At 41.8% G+C, this 10,804-nt stretch overlaps 1 protein-coding gene across 4 annotated transcripts in view; it reads right to left on the bottom strand.

Moving 5' to 3' along the window:
• The window catches only part of LOC109311924 (transmembrane protein FLJ37396), a 141,498-nt gene that overhangs the window by 100,615 nt on the left and 30,079 nt on the right, over positions 1–10,804 (bottom strand). For all 4 annotated transcript variants that reach the window (XM_019537880.1, XM_019537878.1, XM_019537882.1 and 1 more), the window contains exons 9-14: positions 9,991–10,143; positions 7,359–7,460; positions 5,257–5,418; positions 1,620–1,729; positions 1,238–1,373; positions 949–1,152 (exon numbers count right to left, since the gene is read on the bottom strand). In XM_019537880.1, the coding sequence (XP_019393425.1) occupies positions 949–1,152; positions 1,238–1,373; positions 1,620–1,729; positions 5,257–5,418; positions 7,359–7,460; positions 9,991–10,143 (867 nt within the window). The remainder of the gene's footprint in view (positions 1–948; positions 1,153–1,237; positions 1,374–1,619; positions 1,730–5,256; positions 5,419–7,358; positions 7,461–9,990; positions 10,144–10,804) is intronic.

Here is a 10,804-nt window from a genome sequence, read left to right as displayed (position 1 = left end):
AACAGACCTCAATACTGCCAGTGGTAACAGACTGTGTTGCCTGGACTCTTGCTGAATTTGAGATTCCACATTTGAAGAGAAATAAGGGCCTGGTTATATCTCACACTGTAAGCTGCATGAATATTAATTGACTTAGTGTTGTTTGGTTTAGTGGAGCAGTCACACCTTAAGGTGAAAAGCTCTCTGTCTGTCCATTGCCTGCACAGCTGTGACTTGCCACTAGAAACCTGATGAGCAGGCACAGGACTAGGAGCTGTGCACGGCCCCAGGCAGAGGCGATACTCAGTAATGTATCCATAATGTTCCTTGTGTTGTCTTTGAGTCCCCTGAATCTTTCAATCTGGGGGTGGTAAAGGGTGGCTGGAGCATCCCTGGCAACCCAGTGACCACAGTGGCTTCCTATGCCACCCAGACCGGCTTGCTACTCCTGTGTAGAGTAGGCAGAGTGAGCACCACAACCCTGGATCATCCTGGAATACTGAAAGACTTCAACTTTGGTAGAATGGCTGTGGGGAGGGGCAACACCTTAATGAAACAGGAGCAAGGTATGCAAATTAGAGATAATTCTGCCCTAAAGTGGCATAACTTTGATCTGAATAACAAGTGCTTTAAACCACACAAAGGTATTAATGTGCAGCTAATCCAGGGGTTAAGATATCCAGAAGTCACCTAAAATGACTGCATAACAAGGCCCTAAGAAAAGATGCTGTTATCTGGTGGCTCAGGTTCAGAAGGCAGCTGCTGGAAATGGCTTGGAAAGTAGTCCTGGAAAAGATAAACAAAGGATAGGGAAAAGCATCCAAGGAGCAGAATAAACCCAACCTGCTGGATGACTCAGCAATTTAGCATAGACTGGTTTGGTGTGGAAAGGCAGAGATTAGCGGGGATAACTAATATACTGTCTACCTCCATTTACTGAATGCCAAGATACTGAATGCATGACCTCACCTTGAAATCAGCTGGCGTATAATGGACATAGTGATGAGAGCCAAGACCACCAGACATACCAATGCCTCCTTTGACAGCATTTACCCAGCAGGTATCTTCAGCACTGGGCACAAGGTTACCAGCATTAACCAAGAGACCTGAGGTGCTAATGGTTAGGGAACGCTCAACAGATCTGAAATAGTTCAGGACTCCCAAGCAGACCCTCTGAAATAAACCAAAAATAAAACATGTGATTGGATCTTACCTCTGACCTAAAATAAATGATGCCAATGTGGACCTGTATTTTTACCTTTAGCTCTCTGATTCTCAGGTGACGTAAGTAAAGGACAGACAAGTACGCTCCTTTCCTCATGACCACGTCCTTATTGTTGGCCTCTGTGCCCTCCTCTAATCCCAGCAGCTGCAAAGTCGTTATGTAACTATACCTTTTTTTCCAGATAGAAGAAAGGTAATTAAATCATTGTTCCTCAAAGAAATTTCTAAAACCTGTCCAAATTAAACATTATGTCTGTTGACTAGAAGTAAACTGATACCTAATGACTTTACTAGCACGGGAACATGCAGTACTGAATAATAAAACAGAGAAGGCAGGACTAGTGTTTCTGGTCTCAATCACATTTATAAAGAGTATTCCCGTTAAAGAGCAGAAATAAAGAAAAAGGAAGATTCACCCTGTTTCCTTCTTCTTCCTGGAAGATCCTGGATCCTTGCTGAGACTGACATTTTCCATGTTCTTCTCTCTCTTGCCCACTGCCAGGCTATCATCCTCTAAATTTTGTTCCTGTTCTCCCCCATTCCCACAAAAAAAGCATTATAAACATACATACATTTCTTATTTGCCAGCATTATATAAAAAGACATTTTATCATAAAAGCATTGCAACTGCCGTGCTGGATCATAAACATGGCCCTTCTCATGTATATAGGTAATCCCATCTCCCTCATTGCCACAACATTTAAATACCCCGCAGTCATTAGATTTAATCCTCGCAAAACCATTATGATATCTTGAAGGGTTAGTTTAGCTTTACAACAAGGGAACAAAGGCACAAGGTAAATTAAGGAACCTGTTCAAGGTCACACAGAAACAGAAAATGGACCCAAGCTGTCCCAAGTACAGCACTCTACCATCTAGTCCAGCCTTCTTTCTCCATCTCTGACTGAGATGTATACTTTAAGGATCTGGAGCAAGGATTTCTATAATTACAATACAATCACAAAATTGTAGCCACAGAAATCAACATAGCCTGACACAGACCTCGCTCTGACTTGTTACAATACAAACCCTAAGACAAGGACAACAGAACCCTCTGGTGGTCACCTACAGCCCCAGCTTGTACACCTTGGACACATGATTAATAACCTCCAGCCCCTCCTAGTGTTACCCGCCTAAGAACCAGGGGATATTTGATTCCAGGTTTGTCTCCACAATAGAAAAGGATGACAGTTTTAAGGTAGCCATGGTGGACAAACCTTTCTTGGTTTACAGGCAGCCCTACCACCTGAAATGACATCTCTCAAGCAACAGACCACCTAATTCCTATTCTCACTGAGGCACCGAAGCCGGCAATGGACCCAGATGCAAACCGTGCCCCCTCATCAATACAGACCACATCATCAATGGAGCAAACAACCCAGATTATGACACCTGAGGTTCATTCACCTGCAAGTCTACTAATGTCACAAATGCCACCTGCTTACAGTGCCCCTCTTCTGTCTACATTGGACAGAGGTGTGATCCCTACATGTAAAAATAAATGAACACTGATCTGACTCAGTTCCAGAAAGATACACCTGCCTGTGAGAGCACACTTTAAACTCCCTGGATATTCTGTCGCTGACCTCAGAGTGGGTGCTCTTAGACAATAAAACTTTCAAAAGCAACTTGAATACAAAATTGTAGGATAAGAAAACATCCACTGACTGGACTATGATAAATATGGTCTAAACTGGGACTGTGAATCCTTATTCCATTACCTGGATGACCCCTTTTATGATTTCTTTGTCCCTATGGGCTTACTACTTGTTTGTCTCTCCTTGTACAGCCCCTTTTCTATCTTTTGTACTCAAATCACTTTATTTTATACACCGATCTATGCATGTCCTTTCGCAGTATCTAATGAAATGAGCTCAGGCTCACAAAATGTTATGCTATGTCTCTCCAGTTTAGTTAGTCTATAAAGTGAAAATCTACCCTACCTTCTGCCTGACTTTAATGGTTCCTCTAGGTTAAATGAATTCCCACAAATTTTGAAAAGCTTGATTGGGACCCAATTTCTCTCTCTGAACTCAGGTAAGAGTGAAAGGAAGTTAGTTTATACTTCCTTCCAAAAAGTGGGGCACTGGTCCATGTAGTTTTTCCCTCTGATCCCCAGTCAGAAGGATGGCTATGGCAGGGCATTGCTGGTGCCTGCCACTTCAAGATCAGAGCCAAACAGTCAGCAGGTCCTTGATTCCAGCAGCCATTTTAGATCCCTGGCTGCCTTTATAAACAATTCAGTTCCCTGCTGGCAGGTGGGCAGCAACATTGCCTGGCTGCTGGTATCACCTGGAGGTAAGGGGATGGCCTAAAACTGCACCCTGCCAGGCGTGGGTGGCCTGGTGGGGCTCTCAGTGGTGCGGGAGCCCCCAGGAAATTCCAGGCCAGTTACCATCCCAGTGAAAGGTGGGTCAGGGTGCCTTAACCCTTAGCCCCCACAGCCGGTTGGGTAACCCGCTAATAGAGCTAGAAGGCAGACCCCAGAGATAGAGGGGGGGCTAGAGACTCTGACCTGATTGAGAGAGTACCCTTGACTGGTCAATGCTGGGGCCAGGACCAGGATGGTCAAAAGGGCCAGGGGTACACTGCAAAGGATGCCCAGAGCTATGAGAGCCTGGGTTTTCCAACTGGCCTTGCAGGTGAGGCCAGGGCCTGTATGGCCAAAGGTCCCGGGGGGAACACCCCCAAGAGGGGAAAATAGTTTCAGGGAGCTAGTTAGCCTGAGTGAAGGCAGGGTAGGCTGCCTGAATGAGGGATCTTGGAGGGGTCCCGACAGGAGGATTCTGGGGCCCAGTGTGGGGCCGGTAAGAGTAACACCTGGATGTCATCTGCAAGGCATACCCTGTGGTATAGGGGAAGTACAGAGCCACAAATAGCACCCACTCACACTGGGGCAAGAAATAAGCAGCCTCCTGCCTAATTAAGATAATTAATTAATTAACAACAAGGCATAGCAGGCAAAAGGCAGGTGGTTGGCCTAGAAACAGGTGGGCAGGCCAAAGGGAAGTCGGCCCCGAGAAGGTTCCTGCTGTTACAATGGCCTATCAAGACACAGGATAGCTTTTCTTCTTTTCACAGCTAGTTATCAAGCACTCTTCAGCATTACCACACAGCCTCATCCTTTGCAGTGTCAGGCCTAATTCATTAATATCTGTCTTTCCTTAGCTCCTTCCAAGGCTCTGTTAAAAAACATCAGGACTAGAGCAGTGATAGAAAGTTAGTTTTATCATAGCCAAAGTTCTCTGTCACTTTGATGCCAGGCTGGACAATTGTTTGAACAGAATGTGATTAAACATGGTTACCCTTTTGAGATAAGCCACAAACACTTTTTGCTCTCATCTTAAGGCTCAGTGGCCAAAAAATTGTCATGTGCAAGCAGAGATGTTAATCCTGGAGTTCTGTCTGGGCAGACTTCTGCACCCACATACATTTCTTCTGGCTTTCAAGCAAAGATTTTGTTCAATGAGCTGATGTCTTACTCGGTGTAATTCTATTGTCTCACAAGACAGACAGATGCCTACTAAAAAAGCTCCTCCAAGGTGTAGGCATGCACCATGGAGTGGTTCTTCCATGACTGAAGACTAATAAACTACAGCACAGAGAAAGATTAAAACTGACACACAAGATGAGACGTAAGCAACTCCCTCAGTTAAAAGAGTGTTGTTAATCCTTTTAAATAAATCCTTTTAATCTAGTTCAGTAATTTAAATCTGAATTTAGAATTTATCAAAACAGCAAGATATAAAATACTGGCATTTAAAAACAAAAGAAAGCACAATGTTTTGAACTTGTCATTAGCTTGCCAAAAAAGTCATCAAGCTCCCAAATTTCAAGAGCAAAAAAGCTTTTTCAAACTGCCAAAAAAAATCCCATTTTCCTTGCAGCAATGCATTGTGCCTGGATTCATTTCCCACCTTGGGGCAGACCACAGAGAAATAGATCTCATCTGGAGGCTCTTCACTGTAACTTATGAAAACTTGTGAAATGTGTTAATAATTCACAATCATCACAGGAATGAAACTTTCAGCTGCCCCTTTCCCTTCTAAATACCTGATGGAGTTCAGAGGTGCTGTAAATTCTTTTCCAGATTTGATCATAATTATTCTGCCCTGAGCTGCGTGAAGTCACAAAATTTAGTGGCACTGGATGTGGTTCTAGCACTGATGTTGCATGCTCCTGGAGAACTTCCATCACTTGCTCCATGCTGGATACCTTATTTCAATCATATCCAATATCAAAAACAAGTAAGATTCACAAGGCAAGCCTACAAGCAAAGCCATCCTTTTATGAAGAGCAGAGATGAGTTCTAGGATGCTTATCAAGGAAGCACAGTCCCTCATTTTGTTTTATAAATGAACACTATTGCTTCAACTGCCTGCATACAAATAGTCTCTTTCCCCCTGTCCCCTAAGTGTAAAAATATAGCTATTGGGTCTAGGATATTTTTATAGAGAATGTTATGTATGATTTCTTTTGAATAAAGAGGTTGAATGATCGGACCTTGGAAATTAATTTGTATTTATCATTAAATCAAATGTTGTTGTTGAAAATGAATTAGATAGAGATATGAGGACTGAATCCAGAAGAAGCCTATAATAGAGGGAAATAAAAAAAAAAAAATCAAGCACCATTCAAGAACAGAATTTTCATTAATTCACAAGATGAGCTATAGCCCCAATCTCTTTCATGTACAGTATTATTTATTTGAATGCTATCAGTGAGTGCCACCTGGTGCTCTTATCGTCTTATATTTACTTCCTGGAAATATAGCAAATATCCATCTTATTTTTTCAATTTGAAATGTTTCAAGTTTATTAATAAATAAAACTTATATGCTTATATTTCCCCCCTGTTTTTCTGTAGCTTCATATTATGTTTACTGCTGTTAGAAACATGAACCCTGAAACTCAAAACTCATCGGTTTGGGGACCATGGAATCTCCTAATTGACTACTTCATTAACTGTTTTTCTGGTTTAGAATCACCTGTTCCTTTGTTCCACTTTGTGAGAGAGAATCTTCCATAGTCCTTTCCAGTTAAAAATTCTCTGCACACACTATATGAATTAAGATTTCAGATAAGTATTCCTTTTCTATCTTTTGGATGAAGCTAAAAGCTTCAGCACTAGATGCTATGAGATGCTATTTCTCAGGCTATATCTGGCCTGATGGGTGCCTGTAGATGTGCAAGTTGGAGCAGACTCAATCAACTGAGTCTCCTGAAAAATGCTAATTAGGGTGTTGCCAGCAGCCTATGCATCTCGTGTATCAGTCCCCGCGCCTCAGAATGGCAGCAGGGGTACTTTAACTAAAGCTCCTTCAATGAGATTTAGTTAAAGCACCTCTGCCAGCATTTTGAAGCATGGGGACACTGATACACAAGACACTCCAGGCATTTTAATTAGAGTGGTTCTCAGAGCCACTCTAATTAAAGCACCCCACCCCCCAGAACACATGTAAAAACGTCCATAAATGCCAGCAATTTTATTCTGTTTAGTGAGACTTCCATATCAGTTTTTCAGGTTTGATATGATTCCCACTGCTGTAGTAACTGAGCACTTGACACTCTTTAATGTAGATGATAACACTGACAGGCAGGGAACACTGGTGTCCCCATTTTACAGAACGGGAACAAGGGAAGAAGGAAGCTCAGTGACTCGCACAGAAAATTTCTGGTGAGGTAGTAAACTGAACCTGGGTCCTCTATGTTCCAGGTCACTACTCTAATGTGTTTCTCCCTCTAAGCTTCACAAGCTCAATTCAGCATCTGTTTACAATAGCGTATGTTACAACTAACACCATTGGCACTGGGTATAGAACAGATGTATGTCATCTCAGAATCATGCCCAAACACGTAAATAACTAAGATCTACCTAAACTAGATGTTGGAATTGTAAATTCATATTTCCTGTATTCTGAATCTTTCCTATCTAGTTTCCCACTAGTCAGTGAAGACAAAAGAAAAAAAACAGCATCATCTCAGTACTAGAGGTTCAGCTTCTGTATCTCATGCCTGAAGTTTATAGTCTGGAACATAAGGCTGAGACAACTTGCTTGAAGCAGAAAACAGTCTTTCTCTGGGTTTTCCAGTGTTATTGAATATGGTCACTGAATGAACAAAATATAATACACTCAGAGTCTCCAGTTCACTTGCCTCTAAAAACTTTGACTGGAGATCCATCAGCAGATCCACCTTTTTCCACTGTTTCAGTTTTGTCAAGAGCTTTTGCTGCCAGGGATCTTGTTTTGGCTTGATCTGAAGAACAAATGTAACATTTATTATATGACTTAATGTTGCTCACACAGAAGACATCAGTTACCAAACGTATATGCAATGAATTCATTTTCTGTATTTAGCTGGGTTTTTGGTTGTAGCCGTGTTGGTTTAATGACATAGGTAGGCAAGGTTCTTCGAGTAGATGTGATATCTTTTATTAGACCAACTGAGTAGTTGGAGAAAATATCTTAGCAAGCTTTCAGGTGCAATCACCCTTCTTCAGGCATAGGAAGTCTCTCTCATTCTTTGGAGTCTCAGACCAGCAGAGACTTCCTATGCCTGAAGAAAGGTGATTGAGCCCAAAAGTTTGCTAAGATCTTTTTTCCAACTACTCAGTTGGTCTAATTAAAAACATCATAACCACTCAAAAACCTTGCCTTTTCTGTATTATTAATTAATTCCACCTATCAAATAACAGATTTGACAGATAAAGATCCATGCAATCCCCTAATATATACAAAGACAGAAATGTATCTTGCATCATCAGTGCTGCCTTAACTCAGGTCAATATCCACAGGAGTATTGTGTTCTTTTCCTCTTTTCCTTTCAGTCTCTGATAGGTCCTTTATAATTATATTTCTGTTGGTGTTAAGCTTTTGTTTCTTCATCTCTACCTGATGAGTCACCCCGTCCTTGTTCTTCCCTAGAACTCTTCATAATACAAGTATCACAACCTTCTGCTTATTTCTGCTTTTAGATTTTAAAATTTATTCCTAAACGTTAGCTCATAGAGCTTGAACTTCATTCTATATTCAGAAAAGTTTCTAATTTTTTCTGGTTTGGAGGCAGGAGATGATTCTCTTCCTTAACAAATTCCAAAAATTTATAACAAATGTCCAAGTAATCATCTTTTCTCTTTCTGCCTTGCAGAACATCAACTTGATGGGGCAACTTTTCCATTACTGATAATTCCCAGCCTTTGTGAAACCAGTCAGGGAGCCTTTGTACACACCTCAAAATTGGCCTTTAAAGCGGCTTAAATGCCCTTTTGCATCCCTTTAATGGTGTTGCTGTTTGCACGCTCAGCGGCATATTCTGCTTTAACGGCGCTTCAGTTTGCATGTTTGGCGGAGTATTCCGTTTTAATGGCATTGTTGTCTGCAGGGTATTCCACTTTAAATGGCTTTGTAACGTAGCAAGATAAAACACCTCTGAGGTGTTTTAGTTTGCTACCTTACAAAGTGCCACCCATTGGTAGCCAGCCCAGGCGGTCTCAGGGGCACTGCAGCCATGGAAGGAAGCACTGGGCCCCATGTAGCTTAGGGGCTATGCAACCCAGCAGCAGCCCATGCAGGCAATCTCAACGAAAGAACAAAAAAAAAGTGGCAAGGAGCCTGATCTTTTTCTCCCCCGCCCCTCCCAGAGCCTGCCTGAGCTATGTGGGGGCCCAGTTCTTCCCCCTGCTGTGGCGTCCCCCCGGGACAACCGGGGCTGGGTGCCAGAGAGCAGGTGCCACCACAAAGGGAAGCACCAGCCCCATTGCAGCTTTGTAGGGAAGCACTAGGCCTCTGTGCAGCTCACAGACTACTTAGCCCACCAGCAGCTTGCCTTCCTCCACTCCGACCCTGGAGAGATAGGTAAGCTCTAAGGATCGGGCCCCCACCCTTGTATTGTGCCACCGGAGTTTAATTTGGTTTAATTCTCCCTATATAGAAATGGTGGCAATGGTGGGTTTTTTAAAAGCCACAGTTTTAATTTAGGGAGAACTAAACCGAATTAAACTCCTGTGGCATGTACAAACACCCAGTGATTTTAAGGGGAGAGCTGGCGGGGGGCAGTTCTCTTCCATGTTTTTGCAACTGTATTTCTTGCAGTCATTACAAGATGAGCAATCAACTTCTTATGCCTCTTATATGACACAGAGCATTCAGGAAAATTCAATAGGAACACTAAAGGATTACCTAATAGTTGGCATCTTGTTATTTTCCTCACCCTGTCTCCAACCTTCATGCAAAACAATTTCTTTCTGGGACACGTCCACCATGTGGTAGAATCCTCCCAGTTAACCACATTCCCTCTAACATTTCCCTGTTCCTGTACCATAAATACATTTCAAGTGAGTTGATAAACCACCAATATAAGATAACTTTCTTTTATTATTGTACAGAATGATGTGAGGACCGTTGTTCCATATGGTCTCCCATTCTTCAGTACTAATTTCTAGTCCAATGTCATTAACCCACTTTGTCATAAACCGTGTTTTCTCTTCTGTACAGCAATTCAAAATGACTTTGTGTAACACAGACAATAAGGCTGTGTATTTCCTAGGTGTGACCAATAAATTCACTTTCTTTCCTTTCAGTAAAAAATAAAATAAAACTAAGTGATGGATCCTAAGAGGTGGCCCCCAAGTATATGGTGGTAGTTAGACATAATTTGATTTTTCCAGAGAGGATCATTGTATGTTTATTAAAAGTAAATGGCTGAAAAGTAACTTCTAACACTTCAAACTGCAGTTACTGTCACTTACCAACAGAGTGTAAAAAGAAAACAAAACACTTATATTTACCTGTAAAAAAGGAATCCAGTTGGCTTGCTTTTTTAAAGCTATGCTAGGATCAAATGTTCCCCAGTTTTCTGATCCAGGCCGCCCAGTATCATAAACTGGAAATGTTCTCATCACCTGCTGTTTGTGGAAGACGCTTCGAAACTTCCGGACAACCTGAAAGGTACGTAGAGAATGTACCACGACAGGCTGTATAGGGCAGGGCAGATGCCCAAGAATAACCCCAGAACAATATAACTGCAACATGACCAGGCCTATGAAAGAGAGAGGATCACAAAGCCCTATGCTTCCTTCTCATGTTCTTACAGCAGAGATGATGAAACTGCTTGATGCTATTTTGAGAACCTCCAAAGATGAAAAACTAGATTATTGGCACATTGTACAAATAAATCCATGCTATGGCCTAGCTTTGCAAATATTGCTTTATATACTTAACTTTAGGTATGTTATTAGTCCCAGTGAGACAAATGGGACAACCGGTGGGCTTATTTTTAAATGAATATATATATGAACATGTGTACATAATTATTATATAGCTCTTCTATATCCCGGACCTGTTACATGGTGATATTTTTATAGCAGAAAAGAGAAAACTGTCCCCATATTGTTCACCTTTACTGATAAGCCTGTAATTAATTAGGAAGATAATTAATGGCATGTAAAAAGCCTGACCCCCAGAGGTAGTGACCAGTAACTGTTATCATCATCATTGGCAATCCTTCACAGTCATAAGCAGGGATCCTGGTTTTCTCCGATAAAAAAATTCCCCAATTTTCAGATTAAAAACAGTAACCCAAAATCCATATTTTTCCATGAC

This window comes from Crocodylus porosus, unplaced genomic scaffold (assembly GCF_001723895.1).
Source record: "Crocodylus porosus isolate Cpor-Errol unplaced genomic scaffold, CroPor_comp1, whole genome shotgun sequence".
Classification (NCBI taxonomy): domain Eukaryota; kingdom Metazoa; phylum Chordata; order Crocodylia; family Crocodylidae; genus Crocodylus; species Crocodylus porosus.
The sequence above is the reverse complement of the archived record's forward strand: the minus strand, read 5'-3'. Positions and strand labels throughout refer to the sequence as shown.